General features: G+C 40.2%; 1 protein-coding gene across 2 annotated transcripts in view; it reads left to right on the top strand.

Annotated features, from left to right (window-relative positions):
- Positions 1-22004, top strand: part of ATR (ATR checkpoint kinase) — a 94885-nt gene extending 72881 nt beyond the window's left edge. The window contains exons 38-47 of one of the 2 annotated variants that reach the window (XM_075937650.1): positions 4452-4684; positions 5150-5284; positions 6012-6212; positions 7344-7487; positions 10247-10397; positions 11945-12101; positions 12613-12766; positions 15159-15310; positions 17278-17383; positions 21185-22004. In XM_075937650.1, the coding sequence (XP_075793765.1) occupies positions 4452-4684; positions 5150-5284; positions 6012-6212; positions 7344-7487; positions 10247-10397; positions 11945-12101; positions 12613-12766; positions 15159-15310; positions 17278-17383; positions 21185-21358 (1607 nt within the window). In that variant the 3' untranslated portion in view covers positions 21359-22004. Of the gene's footprint in view, positions 1-4451; positions 4685-5149; positions 5285-6011; positions 6213-7343; positions 7488-10246; positions 10398-11944; positions 12102-12612; positions 12767-15158; positions 15311-17277; positions 17384-21184 lie in introns of those variants that run through there. The other variant, XR_012906227.1, reaches the window with a different exon arrangement.
- The last annotated feature ends 663 nt before the right edge of the window (positions 22005-22667 follow it).

Below are 22667 nucleotides of genomic sequence, written 5' to 3'. Positions count from 1 at the left end.
AAATGTAGCAAAACCAACCCAATCCAATATATGGACTAAAATAAGAAAGTGCGGTTACATACACAAAAAATGTAACTGTTCTTTCCCCCAAATTTGCATAATTTAGAACAAAAAAGATGTCTTCTACTAGCATTTTTGTATGTGATTATAACCAGTGTTCCCTCTAACAATTTCTATCCTTGAGTGGATTGAAATTTTGTATGTGCAACACCAATGTTGAAGTAGTATATGGGTGTGCACCACCAATAAAACAAAACACACACACACACACACACATAGAAGAAAATATATTAAAACAAGTGATACTTAAGGAGTAATGCTTACAATATTTAATATGAAATCAAATAAAAAAGAAAATTAACACTACCCTTGGAGTACATGTATCATCATCCTTTTTAACTACTCAAGCTTGTAAACACACCAAAATGCATATTATCCACACATAGCTCAGCTTAAAGATGCTAAAACAAATCTGTGAGGCAACTACAAATAGAATCTGCAAGGAGAGCATGACAAAAACATATTTACTGACACTGGAAAGGAGAGTAAAAGGCATTTACTCAGGCTTATACAGTTTCTCTGGGGAATATTTAGGATCCATGCTGTAAAAACAGATAGAACTTCTCCTGGTTTGAAACTTTCATCTTGTATATGTCACCAACTCAATGAATAGAAGCCCCAGAACAAACTGACACGTGGCTTCAGGATGTGTAGACAGATGCATGTTTCAAAGAGCTTGAAAATAAGGGTTCATCCTACAAAACTAGTATTACACCTAGTACTTGCTACTTCTGACTCATAAGAACTATGCTATGACATAGGAAAGATCTGGCCTTAATGCAATACTATTTACCATGTGTCAATTAGTAACACAGGAGTTTAAAAAAATCATTAAGATCAGAGTTTTAGATATGTGCAGCACTCCAAAAAAATCTGTTAAGAGAATCTTTTTTCTTTTTACCATAAGCTATTAACACCCATGTAAACTTTGTTTGAAATGGAATCATGCAAATGCCCTCTTGACGTGCACACACCCCATGCAGCCTGCTTCCTCCCCTCCAGTTCAGCCAGAGAGAGAGGACTGCAGCAAGTGAGTCAGGACACCCCAAACAAACTGCCCCCTGCCAGCACCCACCCACTTCCTTTCCCCCACCTACCCCTGTGCAATCTGCTCCCCCCAGCCCAACTGGGGGCTAGGATGAAATCCTGATTCTCAAACTAGCAGGCACCAGCAGCCTAGCTGGGAGTGAGGACACACAGCACTAACAAACTCTCCACCTTTCCTCCACTTTGCCCCAAGACACAGCACAAACTTTCCCCTGCCTCTACCTCACCCCAGTGTGAGCACCCACCCACCCCTTCTTTCCCCCATGTACTCCATGCAGTCAGCCCCTTACCTCCCCCTTCCCAGCCTAAGAACCTTGAAGAGAATTCTGGGTTTCAGTTTCTGCCTCTGTCTCTCTCTCTTTATACAGACAGGTCTCTCCAAATTCCCCTCCCCTCTGACTGCCCCACAGCCAGTTGCTCCCTCCCTCTTCTCCCACCAGCCACTTATTTCCTCCTTATCTCTCTTCTTTAACTGCTCTGGGAGTTCCTCAGTTCAATCATGCAGCTAGCTCCCTTTAGCTGCTGCTTAAGAGTCATGCCTCCCCCTGCCAGTCAGCTGAGCTCCCTGCTTGGAGCCAAAATGAAGTTGAAACAAAGAAAAATAAATATTGAAGTTGCCAAAATGAAGGAAACAAATAAAAATATATTGCATGTCTACTATTACCCTCATCAGGCTAGTTCACTGAGACAAACATATGCAGTAAAGTATACAGTTTTTTCACCTTTGCAAGACGCAATAGCTGAAAAAGTTTTGTTCAGACTTTTTTAAACCAAACCAAAATCTTTTCCTTTGGGCAGTGTCCAAGCATGCAAGATTTTGCCCAAAAGTCTTTCTTTGGAAATTTCATAGCAGGTATAAGGTGAAGCAGAAAGGGGGCTTGTCTGGCATATGCTGGCTGATTATAGTGCCCCATTGGCTGCATGTCATCATGCAGTAACATTCCAGCTGTAGCTCCTCCTATTTCTGATGTTTGCTGGGTGCTGTAGTAGGCTTGATGATACAGGAGCTGGTATGATTGCTCCACGCCTTCTATGGACCCTTTCCTCATCCTCTCTTTGCCTAGTCTCACACTAGCATTCCTACCTCAAGAAATCTGATGGCTTTCAGCTCCTTGTGCACTATTCTGAGGAAGTAATCTGGCTTTGTGCTTTAGTAGTAATGGTGGCCTTAATTATGGCCTTAATTGTAGTATTATTTACTACCAAGTAAGGAAACACTATAATAAAATCCATATTGGCGGCCCAAGCTATTTAGCAAATCTACTATGTATTTGAGAGAATTTGTCTGTTTGTGTGTCTGTGCATGAATCTGTCTGTGTGTGGATCTGTATGTTTGTTCAAGAACTCTTCCTAAATTATAAGAGTTCGAACCACCAAATTCAGTAGGCAGCTTCCTCTTATCATAATTTAAACCAAGGTGAGGGTTTGGTTGTGCCAGGAGAACAGGATGAGCCCAGAATGGGATTGCTTCTCATAAAACCATACAGAAAAGAGACATAATCGCCAACTAGGTGAGGGGTGGGGAACCTTTCTTGGGTTGGGGGTCACACACAAGTGAGAAGCAAAAAAATAAAAATAACCCTCACTGACGCCCTCGACTGAAGAGGAGAAAGACACTCCCTACATTCTCCTCCCACACCAGAACCTACAGGGTCGTAGGCTAGTAGATTTTGTGTGCTCCAGCCCCACAGTGGAGTTGTGGGGGGTTGGAACGCCAGCGCAGGCTCCTCAATGCAGGGGGGAGGGCCCTGAGCCTTGGGGGCCGGATCCAGGCAAGCTGGAGGTTCCGTCTGGCCCCCAGCCTGAGGTTCACCACCTCTAAAGTAGGTGAAAGAGAGTAGTTGGAGGTGCCCCCCCATCCGGGACTGTCATCCGCCCCTCACCCAAGTGCCCTTTAGGAAGGGTGTGTGTGGGGAAATGCATCTCCTCTCCCATTCATACAGGGATACATAAAACCATACAGAAAAGAGATGATAGAATCACTGGGCAGGTGAAAGGGGCTGGCTGGGAACACGCTCCCTCCTCTGGACTGCCCCGAGCCTCCCACCCGCCCAGGCCCCCTTTTGAGATAGCAAGGGGAGGGGGCTGAAGCTCCACCCCTTTCCCCCTATTTTTCTGGGAATATTGCTGGCTGTTCCCTTGGAAAAGTGCACAGTTTACAGCATTCCTCACTCTGCCTGGGAAGTGCAATGGGCAGACGAACCTGGACCTTCCTCAGCTGGGGGACATGTACTCCTCCACTAAAGTGGCCATGGAGAGGTGCTTCTCACTTGGCCCCAAACTGCTTTGCTGAGACAGGACTGGAGTAGTCCTTTCTTCCAGGGGCAGCCTACATACTGAACCCCTCATCCCCAGTCCCATCATTTATTTTCCAGAAAACAAAAATTACTTGGGTTAAGGAACTGAGCAATGCTGGATACATTTCCTAGTCACTTATTCTTCCACATTCCTCACTTTAACATGTGCCACTAAGAAAATATAGTTGCATACAACCAATTAAGTTAGTCTGCTTTGGGGGACAATAAGTGGGGCTGAGAGAAGCAAATAACTTTTCAGTTTAAAGCAGTGTTTCTCAAAATGTTCCAAGGATTCACATTGAGAAACCTGATAACTGGCAGCTGCGGTTTATTTATTTACCGGCTCTGCAACTTCGTGGCTCCCATTAGCTCCAGTTCATAGCCAAGGAAAACTGCAGAAACAAAAGACAGGACTATGTAGCACTTTAAAGACTAACAAGATGGTTTATTAGGTGATGAGCTTTCGTGGGCCAGACCCACTTCCTCAGATCAAATTGTGGAAGAAAATTGGCATGACCATATATACCAAAGGGATACAATAAAAAAAATTAACACATAAAATTGACAAATCAGATTTTAGAACAGAGGAGGGGGAGAGGGGGAGGTTAGTGTCTAGACACCAATCCCCCCCCCCCCCCCCCCATCGGCCTCTGTTCTAAAATCTGATTTGTCAATTTTATGTGTTAATTTTTTTTATTGTATCCCTTTTTGGTATATATGGTCATGCCAATTTTCTTCCACAATTTGATCTGAGGAAGTGGGTCTGGCCCACGAAAGCTCATCACCTAATAAACCATCTTGTTAGTCTTTAAAGTGCTGCATAATTCTGTCTTTTGTGTAAGGAAGACCAGACTAACACAGCTACATCTCTATTACTTGGGTTTGTGTATAAATCTCATAGAAACTTTAGGTTGAAGAGTTTTGGTTTAAAAAAGAAAACAAAAAACCTTAATGAGTGAGTGTAGTTCCCTAAGTTTGTAGCTTTTTTATGTGAACTTGCATTTAAGAGAGATATAACTATAAACTTACTGTATTGTGTTTTTCCAGTTGGTCGTCCTGATCGCGTACAGATGAGAAATGATTTAGCTAAGATAAATAAGGTGATTACAGATCATACAAATCAGTTGGCTCCTTATCAGTTTTTGACAGCATTCTCCCAATTAATCTCCCGAATCTGCCACTCTCATGAGGAAGTCTTTGTTGTTCTGATGGAGATTGTTGCCAAAGTGTTTCTAGCTTATCCTCAACAAGCAATGTGGATGGTGACAGCTGTATCCAAGGTAATTAGATATAGATAGCTTTATTTTATAAAATCTTTTCACAAGAGAGAAATTTGAATAATCTGTTTACTGTATCTTTTAAACAAGGTATTTAAATGTGAAATGTAGTAATGTGATATTCTGTTCCATTTTGCACACCACTAAGATTATAGTTTCATGTGCTCTAATGGTCAGCGACAGTTGCTTGAAAAATGTAGAGTTCCAGAATTTCCTGACTTTTTCTGTCACTTTAAGGAGTTTTGTTTCTTTGACACTGTTACTACCTATTGTGAAAATATGATGCCTTGAAAAGCTGTGGATTTTTAATGAAAATGAGTACTAAATATCTTCGATTTGTGCTCCATTGTGTTAAACGATCTAATTTCAAATAGCATTCAGAAATACAATTTATCAATCATTTCACGTTTCTGTAATGGAGATTAGGTATATATGTTTAGTAAATTTTAACTTTGTCTTCTTTTGCAGTCCTCTTACCCAATGCGTGTGAATAGATGCAAGGAAATCCTAAACAAAGCTATTCATATGAAGGCATCTTTAGGAAAATTTATTGGAGATGCAACACGCCTAACAGACAAACTACTAGAGCTATGCAACAAACCGGTATTTGTCTAAAAAGCAAAAGACACAACAAAACCAACAAAGCATGTAAAAACAAGATCTACAGATGAGACATAGTAACTAATGTTACATAACATGTTTTTAAATGTGTTATGCAAAATGCATCAACTAATTAAATTTAATAGTCTGAGTAATTTTGTTAAATTGGAGTAACTTGTAAAAAGTTCTGTTGATATCTGAAATCTATTAGACAGGAGGAAATAAACAACATTTTGGAGATAAAATATAAATAGAGAACTAACATTTTTTTGCACGTTTAAATTTTCTAGGAAGATTGCATGTCAAATATTTATAGAGAATTATTTTCTAAATAATTTCTTACTTATGTTAACAATATTTTTTAATATTGAGCAATTTTATATTGTTTCCATGTTCAGTTACTTATGATCAGTGATTTTTCCCCCCCTCCAATAACTTTGAAATTTTAACTTAAAAGATTAGGCTGTCTGAAGTGTTAGAGGTAAATCCTTGAACTTTTGTTAACTAGGATAAAATTCAGCAACTGTATTTAATAAAACTAAGTGGGAGAACTAAAATATAGAGACATAATAAAAATTAAGATATTCTGTTCTAAAGGGTCACATTTTAACATAAATAACAACCTTGAAACATATATTTTTCATAATTGGAAGAGAGACAGTGATATTATTATGAGGACTTTATTTTATATTTTAAGCAAAATATTTATTGATTTTTCTATTCATTTTAGGTTGATGGAAACAACTCGACATTAAGCATGAGTGTTCATTTCAAAACACTTAAAAAGCTAGTAGAAGAGCAGACATTTAGTGAGATCCTCATTCCTTTGCAATCTGTAATGATACCTACTCTTCCATCAGTTCCTGGTACACATTCTAACCATGACCCTTTTCCTGGACGCTGGGCCTACTTGGCAGGCTTTGATGATACGGTAAACATCTTCTCTGCTCACAGTCAACATGTCATTTTAATAAATTGTAAATAAGTTTACTTTTCTACTTAATTAGCTAGAACTGAGGTGGAGAGAATATAATTACATTTACTGCTCAAATAAGAATGCATATTAATTTAAAGTATCAGGGATAGCCGTGTTAGTCTGAATCTGCAAAAGCGACAAGGAGTCCTGTGGCACCTTTTAGACTAACAGGTTTATCGGAGTGTAAGATTCTTGGGCAAAGACCCACTTCGTCAGATGCATGTAGTGGAAATTCCAGAGGCAGGTATGCCTGGAATTTCCACTACATGCATCTGACAAAGTGGGTCTTTGCCCATGAAAACTTATGCTCCAATAAATCTATTAGTCTATAAGGTGCCACAGGACTCCTTGTTGCTTTTATTAATTTAAAAGCGACAAGGAGTCCTGTGGCACCTTATAGACTAACTGAAGTGTAGGAGCATAAGCTTGCGTGGGCAAAGACCCACTTCGTCAGATGCAGGTCAGATAAGGTACCACAGGACTCCTCGTCGCTTTTGCAGATTCAGACTAACACGGCTACCCCTCTGATACTTATTAATTTAAAGAAGCACTGAGGACTAGCTTGATGGCTGACTTTTGGCTCTACAGTCTGGAAGAGGGACATTGGATGTTAGCATTTATTTGTGTACATGATTAACCATAAACGTGATAGAGAGAGATTGGAGCTGCTCGCCCCCCCTCCACCTGCTGCCTCCTACAGAGGCGGCAGGAGGCAGGTGGAAGTCAGTACTCTGGGGAGCCAGATTAAATGCCAGCTCCCATTAGCACTGATTCCAGCAGAGGCTACTTACCTATTCTCCCTGTTCCCCGTGCTGCTACCTCTGATAGAGAGGCAGCAGTTCAGGGTCGGGGCGGACAGGTGGGAACCTGTACACATTAAGAGCCAGCTTTTAAACCAGCTCTTCACATGTGTAGGCTCCCACAGAGCTGCGTCCCTCTCCCCTCTCGCCCCCCCCCGGTGTAAATGTGTAACCATTAAAAATTTCAGCAGTTACAAGTAACACAAATAAATGATTTTTAACATCCCTAATTGGTACAAAGATAAAATTTTAGCAGGTTTAATTATAACTTCTGTTTTTTGTTTAGGTGGAAATACTTGCATCTCTTCAAAAACCAAAAAAGATTACTTTAAAGGGTTCAGATGGAAAAGCCTACATTATGATGTGTAAGCCAAAAGATGACCTAAGAAAAGACTGCCGACTCATGGAGTTTAACTCCTTGATTAATAAGGTTTGAGGATGATTTTGAAAATGATTTAGGGAAGATTGTTACTTAAGTTAGTGTCCAGTCCTGCAAAATATTCAGTGTGTTCAGTTCCCACTAATTTCTGTGGGATTTGAGGATGCTCACAGAATTGGGATTTCATTCAAGAAAACAATAGCACTTTTACAATTTGGAGGAGCTACTTGCTCTTCTTCGAAGTGTGTGTCTGTGGGTACTCCACTGTAGGTGTTTCGATGCTCCTGTGCTTATAATTGGAACTTTTTAACAGCAGTACTTTGGGTGCTGACACATGCGCAGTGCTGCTTGCGCTGTAGCATACATACTGTTAACGCACGAGTCATTTACCGTCCCCTAGTTTCTTCTTAACTGCCTAAGGCGTGGTTGAAACCCAGCAGCACTCGGGTTCATTATACAGATAAGATTGTTAACATAGTTTTATCTAGTTAGTGTTTTCTTTAGAATATTTGGGTGCCTTCCGTTCCTGTTTTTTTCTTCTTCACAAAAAAAAACAAAACCCACCCTTACTTTCTATTTAAGGGTGTGTCTAGACTACAGGGTTTTGTTGACAAAAGTGGACTTTTGTCGACAAAACTATACCTGCGTCTACACTACTGCCGAGTTCTGTCGACAGTAAGTTGACAGAATGCGGCAGTTTTGTCAACGGCGGTAAACCTCATTCTACGAGGAATAACGCCTTTTGTCGACAGTTCTGTCAACAAAAGGAGCTATTGCATCCACACTGTGGCTTTTTCGAAAGAGAGCATCTAGACTCTCTTTTGAAAAAGTGGCTTGTTTTGTCGACAGACCTGGCTGTAGTCTAGACGCTCTTTGTCGACAGAGGCTTTATCGACAGTATCTGTCGACAAAGCCTCTGTTGACAAAAGCCTGTAGTCTAGACGTACGCTTATAGTTATGCTAGGCTCTCCTGGATTTAAAAGATGCCTTACTTGCAGACTGTCCATCCCTGTATCAGATGGAGGCGTTGAATGTATTCGGCACCTGGGGAAGGAACACTCCCCACAGAAATGTCACTATTGTAAGAAGCTCTCCTCCAGATCCCTAAAGGCCAGACATCTGTAGCTGAAACTTCTCATAACAGAGAAGACCAGTGAGATCAGCTTTGAAACAGTATCTCAAGCCACTGCAATGCAAACGTCTCCTACATCTCCTACGGCAGTCCCTGACCAAAGGACAATGGTACTGTAGGAGGCTCCAGCCAGAAGACTTCAAAGAAGCAAGCATACTTCCTCTCCTAGCACCAAAAAGCTGACTAAAAAGGTATCCCCTCAACAGAAGCCATCCTCAGTACCAATGGGGATCAGAAGGTTCCAAGCATGTCTGGCGTGGACAAGTCCTGAGGGACAGTGCCAATTAAGGAAGCTGCTTCAAAACCTAAAAAGACTGCCTCTGTACCATCATCACTGTTAACGTTGGCACCGAAACCAGTACAGCATACCAGTAGTGAGGTCTGCTCGGGTCCATCAGTGCAGACCTCGTGAAAGATGGCACTGGGGTCGTTGGTACTAATAACAATTACATGTGCGGACAATGCCTCTGCACCAACTCCGGCACATACCGAGACTGACAGCACCGTCGGTACAGGTATTCCTAGCACTGTGCCCCTTGACCACGCAGGAGGAGCTGGTGGTTACATTGGTACTGGGGACTCCTCTCTTCGGCTTGCCACCCCCTGTAGCTCTGCTCAACCCTTTTCCAGTGAGGATGACGATGAACAGATTTTCTTCACACCACTCTTCACCCAAACCGTCCTCACAACTGCAGCAACAACAAAGCCAAGGGCAAATGTGGCAACCCTTTCCCTGGTTTTCTCCCATCCCTTTCCCCCTATTTTGGCATGGATAGGATCCTTAGGCCCCCTTTAGAGCCCAGATGGCAGCATCTCAGGCCCCATCACAGCAGAAACCGCAACCAGTGACTCCAAAACCTCCAGTGTCCAGTGAAACCATCCAGGAGGACATAGAAAACCTGGAGGAGACCGAAGAGGATGACACTCTCCCCCCAACGACTCAATCATTCCTCCACCACCAAAAGCTGGGGATGATTTCAAATCCTTCCTCCAGGACTTATTCAGATGGGTTGCGAATTCACTGGACATCTCGCTAATGGAAGTTCCCGAAGTCCAGCATAAACTCACCAATATCCTCCACACCTCCACCTCATCCAAGATAGGCCTTCCTGTAATCAAGGCCATCTTGGACCCAGCCAGGATCATCTGGCAGACTCTAGCCTCTCTATCCCCAGCATCCAAACGACAGGCTAAGAAATACTATGTTCGAACCAAAAGTTCCTGTTTACACTCCCTCTCCCAAACTCCCTTGTTGAAGCTGTACACACTAGAGGCAATCAGATCCACTTTAGGTCGATGCCCTATGACAAGGACTGGAAGAGGCTGGATAAATTGGGGCTGCACGGCCTACTCATCAGCATCCTTACAATTTAGGATTGCTAAATATTCGGCCCTCCTACCAAAATACACATGCAATCTTTTCAACAGAATTAAGACCTTTATTGAACACCTCCCAGAGGAACGCAAGGCTCCTTTCACGTCTAGTCTCAAAGAGGGGTCACTCATAGTCTAGACAACATCAATGCATTTGATCAAAAAGTGGGTTTTGCCTATGAAAGTTTATGCCCAAATAAATCTATTAGTTTTAAGGTGCCACAGGACTCCTCAAAATTATCAGTGTATTTTGATCCTGTGTTTTTGATATTTGGTAATGTTATGTATTTTGTTTTATAAACAGTGCTTAAGAAAGGATGCAGAGTCACGTAGGCGAGAACTCCATATTCGAACTTATGCAGTTATTCCACTGAATGATGAATGTGGGATAATTGAATGGGTTAACAACACAGCAGGCTTAAGAAATATCTTGATCAAACTGTACAAAGAGAAAGGTAAAAAAATGCACATAAAATTCCTGTGAAGGAGATAAATGGAAGGAAAGAGAAAAGAGGGGAGATAAAATAGGGCTATATGTGTCTATCTTTCAGAAAATAGTTTAGATTTATAAATTTTAGGCAAAAATGTGTTCAGTGATGCATCTTATTAGCTTGTACTGTACATTTCAAACCTTGCGTTAAGTAACTGATTGCTGCTGCCTTTGGATAGGATTGTATCTCTCAGTAAATGAGTCAGAAATCAAGTGCTCAGACTCCAAACTTCTAGACCAGGGATGGTAAAACTGTGGCTCATGAGGCACATGTGGCTCTTTTACAGTTAAAGTGCAGCTCACAGAGCTGAATCTCCCTGTTCCAAACTCTTCCTACCAGATTGGGAAGGTGGGAGGAAGAGAGAGCTTAAGGTTTCAGTCCTGCAGTTGAGTGGTGGGGTTAGCTGCTTTTGCCCAGCAGGAGGGGTGTTCCTGGGGCTTTAGCCCCATGGTGCACACCTGCCAGTGCTCCAGGCTTCAGGAGAAGTGGGGCTGAAGCCCTGAGCCCCAGAATGTGGTTCTCATGCAGCTGAAGCCCTGGCAGGTGTGCCCCGGCTTTCCAACTTCTGAAGATGGTCATATGTGGGTCAGTCAGTAAATTTGTCCACCCCTGTTCTAGACAAAACTGAGCTGTAGAATATGTGATAACTTAATTCTGCTACTTCTTGTCATTCATAACAAATGGATAATGGTTCTCATCTGTGCAATTTGGAGATGTTCTAGTGTTGTTGCTAGAAACTCCAGGACAAAGCCCTGTCTTTCAACTGAAGCCTCAGAAGGAATTTCCCATTTGTTTTGAATGAGGAGAGAAGCTTCTAACAGACAGAAAATTACCTTGTAAGACACTTCTTTATCCTATCTTGAAGGTGCAATATATTGCATTTGTCCATTAACAGCACACTGTTGGTTGATTGTTTTTGTTTTACTCATTAATTCAAGAATATCTAAACTTTCTGTTGTTTTTAGGGCATCACACAAATGAAACAGATGTGATTTTTATTTCTTATTTTTTGCCTATCACATTTACGTGACTTATTTTTAATCTTAATCGTTTTTATCATTTATCTAATTAACTGACATAATGACTTTCCAGTGAAAAGTGAAATGAATCTTTTTCTTTTCCAACAAATTAACTATACTTTGAGACACATAATAAAATCATTAATATTGGAGAAACATTTTTAATGCTTCATCTAGAAGATCAACCGCACAGCACTCAAAATTTTCTGAGCTGCATATGACAGTAGTGGCTTTGGCTTTCACATCTGTCAAATGGTATGATTCATGGCAATTTGTTTATTTCATGTAACTTGCCTTAGCCAAGATTTGAATTTATAATGTGTTTGCACAGCTGCCTTTTTTCCTGCCTTACAAATATTAATTTAATTTAATTATAACTGTAAAACCTGTTCTAATTTTGGTATTTTAGTCTACATTTGATGAATGCTTAATAGTAATTGGGGATGGGAGGATAGGTCTTGTTATATTATGTCTGATTGAAATCTTTTATAGGAGTCTATATGACTGGAAAGGAGTTACGTCAACATATGCTTCCAAAGTCGGCACCTTTGTCTGAAAAGCTGAAAATGTTCAAAGAAACTCTTCTGCCCCGACACCCTCCTATTTTTCATGAATGGTTTCTGAGAACATTCCCTGATCCTACTTTATGGTCAGTTGCTGCAGTAATGGTAGCTCGATTACACTAGTTCTTCTTCAAGTGGTTGCTCATGTCCATTCGGAGTAGGTGTGCGCACCGCGTGAACCGCGTCTTCCAGAGCGTTTTCCCTAGCTGTACCTGTAGCGCCGGCAGGGCGCCCTCTGGAGTGGCACCGCCATGGCAGGGCATAAGTACCCCTGCCGGCGCTGCCACACCTCAGTTCCTTCTTACCGCAGCGACGGTCGTTGGAGCGTCTCCATATCTCCCAGCCTACTTAGTTAGTTAATGGTTCCCGTTTCTCACATTCGTTGTAAATAGTTCTCACAGTTAGATAGGTTATATCTTTTCATGTACTTCAGCAAAATGTAAATAAAGCAAATAGAAAACGAAATATGTACTAAGGAAAGTAATACTGGAACTTTGCATGAAGAGCACAAAAGCTGTTTAAAAGTCTAAATTGTCTGAAAAGTTGTACAAGAGTAAGTGATCTTATTTTTTTACACTGGATTCTTATTTTCTGTAGGTACAGTAGCAGATCAGCCTATTGCCGTTCCACTGCAGTGATGTCCATGGTTGGTTACATACTGGGTCTGGGAGATCGCCATGGTGAAAATATTCTTTTTGATTCTTTGACTGGTGAATGTGTGCATGTGGACTTCAACTGTTTGTTCAATAAGGTGGGAAATGTCTTGCTGATCTTGCTTGTTAAATTTTAAATACTTGTAAGTTCAAAATCCACAAATCCTTCCTACTTTTTCAGTATTTCTTTTTTCTGAGTCTCAGAATATCTGTTACGAATAGCCATAAATTATTGTCTTATTCAATGCCTTAAGTTATATAAATCTATATACCCAGTAGAAACTTATTTTATATAAAGTCATTATTGTCCTATATGCCTTGGTCCTATATGCCTTGACAATTAAAGCCATTTTTTTTCATCCTGCATTATATGAACTTTCTTTGGATACACTAAAATGTTACCACATATGAAAGTACTTGCTTGATTTTAGAAAACATTCTGATTAGTTTTTTTCTGCTGTTCTGGATAATGCAGTTTTGTACATCACTCATTCAACAGAAAACTTGCCATGGAAGAAAGTGGCATTTACTTTTTAATTTTGGCCCGAGTTGACTTCAGGATTTATATTGCAAGATTTAGTTGGTGTTTGGTTTAATTCAGAAATATGCAATATGGGAGCTGTTCATTTAGTTTCCCTGTTACATCTTTGATACCAATCATTTGGCTTTGTTAGTCCTATTCAACCTTGTTTTTAAAACAAATAAAATGTTTTTATTATAAATTATGAGAATAATGAGGATTTTAAAACTATCATCGTAACTTGCCTTGGAAGGTGAACAAATATAAATATTTAGAAAAATGTAAATCTTGAAAGCTGTGTGTGATTTTAAACAAAAAACATTAAAGAATATTTGGTAGTTACGTGAAAAGGCTAACATAGGCTAGAAAACTGGCACAAATAGACATTTTGCCAATTTTCTTACCAATCTTTCACCAGACTCCTAGTCTTTGTCGCCTCTATTATTTTGTCACATATCTGTATTCAATTCTTTGCTCGTGCCAAAATTTTCTAAATGGAGAGATGGACTTGTGAAATGGCCAGATGCCTGATAGCTGGGATGAGACCTCCTGAAGCAATGCTGAGATAATATAATTCAAATCTATGTCAGGGTCACCTGAATTTGGTTTACTCTGATGATAGTAAAAACAAAAGGAAAAACTATGTTAAAGACTAACAAGATGGTTTAATAGGTGATGAGCTTTCGTGGACCAGATCCACTTCTTCAGATCATATTCTGGACAAAAATTGGTATGACCATATATACCAAAGGAATACAATGAAAAAAGTGAACACATTATTAAACTAACAAAACAGATTTAGTACAGAGGGTGGGGTGAGGGAGAGAGAGGGAGGGAATAGCTATTTATGAGTCAATGAGTGGCTAATCAGGGGTGATAAGTGGGGAAGCTATCTTTGTAATGGTTAAGTAATTAGCCTCTTTGTTAAGGCCCATTCGTAAAGTGTCAAATTTAAGCATGAAAGAAAGTTCTGAAGCTTCCCTCTGTAATCTGGTATTAAAGTCTCTGAAGTAAAATGCATGTAGTAAGGTGGTTAAGATTATGTCCAGGTAGGTTGAAATGAAAAGCAACTGGTTTTTCCTTGTGAACATGTCTGATTTGTGGGCATTAATTCTTTGGCGAAGAGTCTGAGAAGTCTGTCCAATATACATAGCAACAGGACACTGTTGGCACATGATGACAAATTATATTTCTGGATGAACAGGAATATGTTTTCTTGATCATATAACTGACATGGTTAGGTCCAGTGATGGTGTCACCAGAGTAAATATGTGGACAAAGTTGGCAACGGGGTTTGTTGCAAGAGAAAGTTCCAGGGTTGGTAAATTTGTGTGGTATGTCCTGTGGTTGTTAGTAAGAATCCTCCTGAGGTTAGGTGGTTGTCTATAGGAGACTATGGGGTCTGTCCCCCAGGGCCTCTCGGAGTGTAGTATCCTGTTCCAGTATAGGTTGTAGGCTATTGATAATACGTTGGAGGGGTTTATGTTGGGGGCTATAAGTGATGACAAGTGGTGTTCTATTGTTGGTTTTCTTGGGCCTATCTTGAAGTACATGGTTTCTGGGTATTCGTCTGGCTTTTTCAATTTGTTTTTTATTTCCCCCGGTGGGTAATTGAGATGATAGTAGTTAGGTAAGATAAGTTAGTTGTTTCACCTGCAATGGACGACATACAGTTTAGAAAAGAAGCTGTATAGCAGGGGTGGGGAACCTAAGGCTTGGGGGCTTGATGCAGTCACCAGCTTGCCTGGATCCAGCCCCTGAGGCTCAGGGCTCCTACCAGCATTGGGGATCCCATGCTGGTAGGGGGTTGGGTTTTTTTCTCACTTGTGTGCAGCCGTCTATTCTTTTTTCTGTGGGTCAGTGGCCCAGACCCAAAAAAGGTTCCCCACCTCTGCTCTATAGAAATAATAAATCAGAAAAACTGTTCTGAATTTAACTTCAGATTTAATTAACTTTTTATTAATTTGCAGGGGGAAACTTTTGAAGTTCCAGAAATTGTACCTTTTCGCCTCACTCATAATATGGTCAATGGAATGGGACCTATGGGGACAGAAGGTCTCTTCAGAAGGGCTTGTGAAGTCACAATGAGGTTAATGCGTGATCAGAGAGAACCTTTAATGAGGTACAGTAACAATCAATATTTAATAAAAATATCTAGTTTATTATATAAACTTGAAATGTTAACTGCTGGTTCCTTTTGGGAAGAGGAAAAAATCTTCTTAAAATAGCACAGATTGAGTTTGACATGCACTTTTGTGTATAAAAGTAACAGTATGGTTACTTAACACATTTTTTAACAACTATAGAGTTACTTTGTAGCTAGTAATAAGAAAAACTACCAAGGTTTACTGTGGATAGAAGTTTTACTGTCTTGTACTAAACTCAAAATATAACTCTATTTAGCTTTTATTTACCTCAAATTGCCTTTTCTTCTTAGTTCTTTTGAGCTAGTTACTCAGCTGCATTGCTCTTCTCAGGGGGAATCCTTAGCTGTTTGAGAAAGTTGTAAATCACTAAGTTCAGTGCAGAGAAGCTTTGGGTGGAACAAAAGATCTGACCCATGATCTGCTGCTAGTCTAGAGTGTAAAGCTAAAATGTTCTTAAATAGGGATTTAAAATCCCATTTAATTAGTTAACTGATTAAACTGGGCCGTATGGGGAGGAGCCATTCCAGCCCGCTGGGCTTGTGTGTGTCCCCCCCCATCTCTATCCCTCTTTTCCCCCCCCCCCCGCCACAACTGCTCTGGGCTGCGGTGGTGTGTATACAGCTTTGTGCTGGGCCAGAAGAGGCAACTAGGAGAGGGAAGGTCTGCCAGTTTTTAGCTCTGCCTTTGGCAGGACCGTGGCTGCTCCTGGGTAATGGTTAACCAGTTACTCCTTCACATCCTGAGTTCTTAGTAGCCTCCCCACCCTGAGACTGAATCCAATTTTTTAATAATTGATTTGTTGACAGGTTTTCTTGAATTCAGTTCAACAAATGTTAATTTTGTTTCTGGTGGTATTGTTGCATGTTAAAAGAATCATTTATTTTTTCTCTAGAAAAAGAGATGTCAAAGAGTTCTATGTGTTTTTTAAAGCTAGCAAAATATAACAATATAATCTTATGAAATGAATTTTGGGGTGCTATTAAGGATAGCATTTCTCATTAAACTGGCATTTTTTGTATTTAATATTCATGTGGAGTCAAACTGTGGAATCCTTCATTATACAAAATATCCATTAAATAAATGTTAGCTTTGTTTGGTTAAGGGCACTGGAATTTGATACATTCTTAGCTGAATCAGTGAGGCTCAGTAGTGATGACAGGCAGAGAGTGTCTTTTATTCCTTTGTGCTTACATCCCACATTGCTGAGCCTTTGGCTTGCCAATATTTAGTTCATGATGGGTTAATTATAGACTAGGAGTCGGGGGCAGGGGCGGCAGACCTTGATGCTTACTTTGGATGTTCTGTAATCTGCTTTTAATTTGTGGGGTTGTCACACACTTGCTATGTACCTCACTGTACTGTTTGCAGCAAAATTGCTTACACTGATTAGTTTTGGATTAATTTGAGAACAAACTTAAAATCTTTACTGAGAGAAATATGGAAGGTAGCTCATGTTCTGAAGATTTTCAGTTACATTAATGATCCACTAACCTATCCAGATATTAAAAGCATTATGTTACTGCCTTCTGAAAGGTTTGGTGCTCTGATATTATAACTGCAAAGACTGCTGATGGAGGATACAAAATCAAATTCAAAAGAATAGGTGTGTTCTTTATGACTGAAGTCATGGACAAAGCTAACCTGCAAGAAATTACCAGCAGTGATACTGTACAGAGAACTGTAAAGGAAATAGCCTCTTTAAAATGAATTTAGTATCTTCATAATTGTTTTCCCTTCCTTTTTGGAAATGAAGACATTACAGGTTATTAATTATTAATCTTAGGCATTAATGTTTTATTTTAGCAAACAAAAACATGTCTTGGATTAAAAAACAATTAAGTTAGTAGTCAAAAGACACATTTTAATTTTTCGGGGTCAAAAGAAGTTTATAAGTAATCCTTTTCCCACACAATCAACATTTTTTTTGTTTGTATGTTTTTAGTGTCTTGAAGACTTTTATCCATGATCCTCTTGTAGAGTGGAGTAAACCAGTGAAAGGTAATACAAAAGCACAGGTGAATGAAACTGGGGAAGTTGTCAATGAAAAGGTTAGTTGCAAGACATTTGATCTACTCTCAAACTAACATTTAATTATTTTATATTTCACAGTATCAGTTGTTTTGTTCTAATTTATGCAAGACTTTACTTTCCTTGTATTTTTCTTCTAAAGGTATTCTAGTTGGTTTTTTATTAATTATCTCTTTGCTGTTGTTTAATCCTTCAAATATGAGACTGGTATTTCAATAAAAGCCTTCATGAGATCTACTGTATCTTTTTAGTATCACTCTCTAAGTCTAGACTATACTGGTAAAATTAGGACGCATAATTACAGTTCCACCTATAATAGAAGCTGTAGTGAAGAAAAGACTCATTAATTTTTACCATTATGATTTTGGGGGTAAGTGGCGAGGACCATAACTTGGAAGCTCCTATTTAAATTATCCAAATTTAGATCATGAATTCTAGCTAGCATCCCCATGAGAGACAGCAATTTTCAAGACAATCTATATAAACACATGAATTTTACAGTACTTACAAGAGTGGACTTTTAAACAGAAAATACTGCTTAACCCCATAACTATTGTAGAGCTTTCACAATAGATGACACAGTAATGATACCACTTGAGTTGTGTCTGTACTATAGATTCTACCGTTTCCATCATCAGGGTATCTTAACCTGCTAGAACAGAGTCCCCTCAAAAGTCTGGAATGGAACCTAAGATACAGGTTGAACCTCTCTAGTCTGTGGTTTGACATAGTTTTAGTTAGCCAGTTGTCCACTTACAATGGGGTGTGGCCACGTTTCCTGCAGTCTCATAAAGTTTGTTTACAGCCACAGCACAGACAGGGATAGTAGAATTTTGTCTTACCAGGCAGTACTCAACTGCCTTAACTATGAGACCAGCCTTTCTCTTGTAATCACCTTATTCATTCACTACATATCTTCTGACTTCTGCAACAAAGGAGGCAGGGCCATACAGAGAAGCCTCTTTCATTTCACAACCCTGACTGATCCTCAGAAAAGGTCTGTCATATACAGTAAATGAGCTCCTGTGGAAAAGGATCCATTGATCCTTGATGTGCAGCATCAAGCATATAAATCAAGTCTGTATCATAGTGGGGTTGAGTTAGTATAAGGGAGCTAAATTAAACTTATACAGTCAATCTTCATTCTGGCATTTCCTAACTCTTAAAGAGTTTGACTTTGGGATCTTAATGTTCTTTTAGTACAGTTTTTTGTATGTAATACAATATATGAGATCGATAAATGAGTGATCTTATTATAGAATCATAGAATACTAGGACTGGAAGGGACCTCGAGAGGTCATCGAGTCCAGTCCCCTGCCATCATGGCAGGACCCAGTACTGTCTATCTACATCATCCCCGATAAACATTTATCTAACCTACTCTTAAATATCTCCAGAGATGGAGATTCCACAGGCACTCTAGGCAGCTTATTCCAGTGTTTAACCACCCTGACAGTTAGGACGTTTTTCCTAATGTCTAACCTAAACCTCCCTTGTTGCAGTTTAAGCCCATTGTTTCTTGTTCTATCCACAGAGAAGAACAAGTTTTCTCCCTCCTCCTTGTGATACCCTTTTAGATACCTGAAAACTGCTACCATGTCCCCTCTCAATCTTCTCTTTTCCAAACTAAACAAGTCCTATTCTTTCAGCCTTCCTTCATAGGTCATGTTCTCTAGACCTTTAATCGTTCTTGTTGCTCTTCTCTGGACCTTGTCCAGTTTCTCCACATCTTTCTTGAAATGTGGCACCCAGAACTGGACACAGTACTCCAACTGAGGCCTAATCAATGCAGAGTAGAGCGGAAGAATGACTTCTCGTGTCTTGCTCAGAACACACCTGTTAGTTCATCCCAGAATCATGTTTGCTTTTTTTCCAACAGTGTCACACTGTTGACTCATATTTAGCTTGTGGTCCACTATAACCCCTAGATCCCTTTCTGCCATACTCCTTCCTAGACAATTTGCTTCCCATTCTGTATGTGTGAAACGGATTGTTCCTTCCTAAGTCGAGCACTTTGCATTTGTCCTTATTAAACTTCATCCTGTTTACCTCAGACCATTTCTCCAGATCATTTTGAATTATGACCCTATCCTCCAAAGCAGTTGCAACCCCTCCAAGCTTGGTATCATCTGCAAACTTAATAAGCATACTCTCTTTGCCAATATCTAAATGGTTGATGAAGATATTGAACAGAACCAGTCCCAAAACAGACCCTTGCGGAACCCCACTTGTTACTCCTTTCCAGAAGGTTTGTGAACTGTTAATAACTATTCTCTGGGAACAGTTATCCAGCCAGTTATACACCCACCTTACAGTAGTCCCATCTAAGTTGTATTTGCCTAGTTTATTGATAAGAAGATCATACAAGACGATATCAAATGCGTTACTAAAATCTAGGTATACCACGTCCACCAGTTTTCCCTTATCCACAAGACTTGTTATCCTATCAAAGAAAGGTATCAGATTGGTTTGACATGATTTGTTCTTTACAAATCCATGCTGGCTGTTCCCTATCACCTTATTATCTTCCAAGTGTTTGCAGATGATTTCCTTAATTACTTGCTTAATTATCTTTCCTGTCACAGAAGTTAAATTGACTGGTCTGTAGTTTCCTGGGTTGTTTTTATTTCCTTTTTATAGATGGACACTATATTTCCCCTTTTCCAATCTTCTGGAATCTCTCCTGTCTTCCATGATTTTCCAAAGATGCTAGCTAAAGGCTCAGATACTTCCTCTATCAGCTCCTTAAGTATTCTAGGATGCATTTCATAAGGCCCTGGTGACTTGCAGACATGTAACTTTTCTAAGTGATTTTTAACTTGTTCTTTTTTTATTTTATCTTCTAAACCTACCCCTTTCCCACTAGCATTCACTATGTCAGGCATTCCTTCACCAGACTTGTCGGTGAAGATGGAAACAAAGAAGTCATTAAGCATCTCTGCCATTTCTAAGTTTCCTGTTACTGTTTCCCTCTCCTCACTGAGCAATGGGCCTACCCTGTCCTTGGTCTTCCTCTTGCTTATAATATATTTATAGAATGTCTTCTTGTTTCCCTTTATGCCTGAGAATATAGAGCTCCTTTCATTGTAAGTTGAGAATCAGTTCTCATTGGTTGATGATGTAACTGATGATATTCAAGGACAAGACCTCATGATAATAGTTGTGTATTTTGCCTAATTTCATGGTTGAGTATTAGTCAAAATATTGTTTTTGGCTCAAGTCTGGTCCATACTTCCAGTCTTTTTTGTTTTGTTTTTTTACATTCAGCGGAAGACATTCAGCGGAAAATGTTTACAGTCCTGCTTGCGTTGTAACAGTCAACCTACCTCCTCCCCACCATCACCATTTTTAAGTTAAAAAAACAAAAAAAAAATGCTTTTCTGAACATAAGAAGGTTGAATATTTTCTGGAACATGCTCTTTTGATTAGTTGTCTCGTGGGCTCTTTGTTACTGAGCCACATGTATATACGGTGATAATGAAATGATTTTTATAGAATGAAACACATTTCATTGCTATCTGCTTCAAGAGGATGTGCAATAATTCATTCGATCTTTAAGATCTAGTTGTAAAGTTAATGTAAAGGCTATAGCTTGTCCAAAAAGCAAGCAGTTCTTGAGAATGAAGAAAGTGACAAAAGGAAATCCAACTGTTTTCAGAAAAAGTTCATAGATATTTGTATATTAAATCTGTTTATGTGGGATCTGAAATACAAGCTATAATTGGCCAAAAGTTTATTTGGAAGAACAGGAAATGTTTCTATTACAGATATGACAAATACATAGCTATATGAATTGTAAGGTTTTTTTCTCTTGTTTATAGGCAAAGACTCATGTCCTTGACATAGAACAGCGGCTTCAGGGTGTGATTAAGACTAGGAACCGGGTAAAAGGATTGCCCTTGTCTATTGAAGGGCACGTTCATTACCTCATTCAAGAAGCAAATGATGAGAACCTGCTCTGTCAGATGTACCTGGGCTGGGCTCCGTACATGTGAAATACTGCCTTCACAACTTGTGCTTCTGTAATTTTTTTTAACCAAAAAGTTATTGAATTCTTTCTTAGTCACTGAAGAATTTTCTAAAATTACCACTTTTGTTGATTCTGATTTTGTGTATGTCTAAATTGCAATTTAATGTGCAGCCTATGTAATATATACTGTAAAGTTGTTGTACATAGGCGGTGTATGTTGTATACATATATAAATGAATTCTTTGCATTCTGAGTTTGAAGACACATACTTTTATTTGTATTTATACAGTTTTATGTATACAGAATACAATACATGAACTAGTGAACAGAATTGACAGTCGTCTCCCTGATGCAGTTGTGTATTTCCTGTATAATTAACACTCATCTATGATATTTATGAATGTATATGTTCACTTCTGTATCAGAGCAGGGTCTAAATTAGCTTTATAAAATGTTATATATAAGTTTTCTTTTGTAGGAAACCTGAGTTGATATTTTAAAAGATATTGTATATAAAATAAATTTTGTATCCGCATGGTTGAAATGGGATTTGTAACTGTATTCATGTACCTATTTCAGAAGGATTTTCCAAAATGAAAAGCTTTTTTGCAGTCTTCATTCTCACCTAGGTTTCTCTAAAGCAGGGGTCTCCAAACTACGGCCCGCGGGCCGCATCCGGCCCGCGAGGCCCTCTCATCCGGCCCGTGGAGACCTTTTTGTCTGGCCCCGCCTTCTTCCGCGTGCCGGTGTGACGAGGCGACCCCCGCCCGTCCCTGGGGCGCCGCCGAACGGGCCCTTCTTGCCGCGGGGGGGGGGGGGGGCCCTGTCAGGGGTGTGCGGCGTGTACTCACGCCGCGCCGGGGCAGGAGAAGCGGGCCGCTCCGCTGACAAGCGGCCGCGCGGCGGCAAACGGCGCAGGGGGCGGGGGTTAGCACGGGCGGCGTTCCCCCGCCCAGACTGACAGGGCAGCCGGCCAATCAGGGGGCAGGATGGGCGGTGGTGGTAACGCCCGCCCGGCGACGTGCGGGGGAACGTGAACCCCGGCGGGAACTTTAAAAAGGTGACCCCTTCCGCCCGGGGGGGGGGGAAAGGAGTGAGCGGTGGCAAGCAGGAGGGGAGGACAGCGTGCAGAGGAAGGGGAGAGCAGGGGGAAAAGCCCCCCCCCCCCCCCCCTTCCGGGAGAAACAGATTCGCAGGCGAATATTCTGAAGAGGAAACATTAAAAGCAACAATCTCTCTACCATAAGTGGATATATTTGCACACTATATTCAGGTAAGTTTAACTTAAGAAATCATAAGAATTTTTAAAAATTGTTTCGGGTCATTTGCAGCTA

Source organism: Pelodiscus sinensis, chromosome 10 (genome assembly GCF_049634645.1).
Source record: "Pelodiscus sinensis isolate JC-2024 chromosome 10, ASM4963464v1, whole genome shotgun sequence".
Classification (NCBI taxonomy): Eukaryota; Metazoa; Chordata; order Testudines; family Trionychidae; genus Pelodiscus; species Pelodiscus sinensis.
This window is presented reverse-complemented; position numbering and strand designations above follow the sequence as displayed.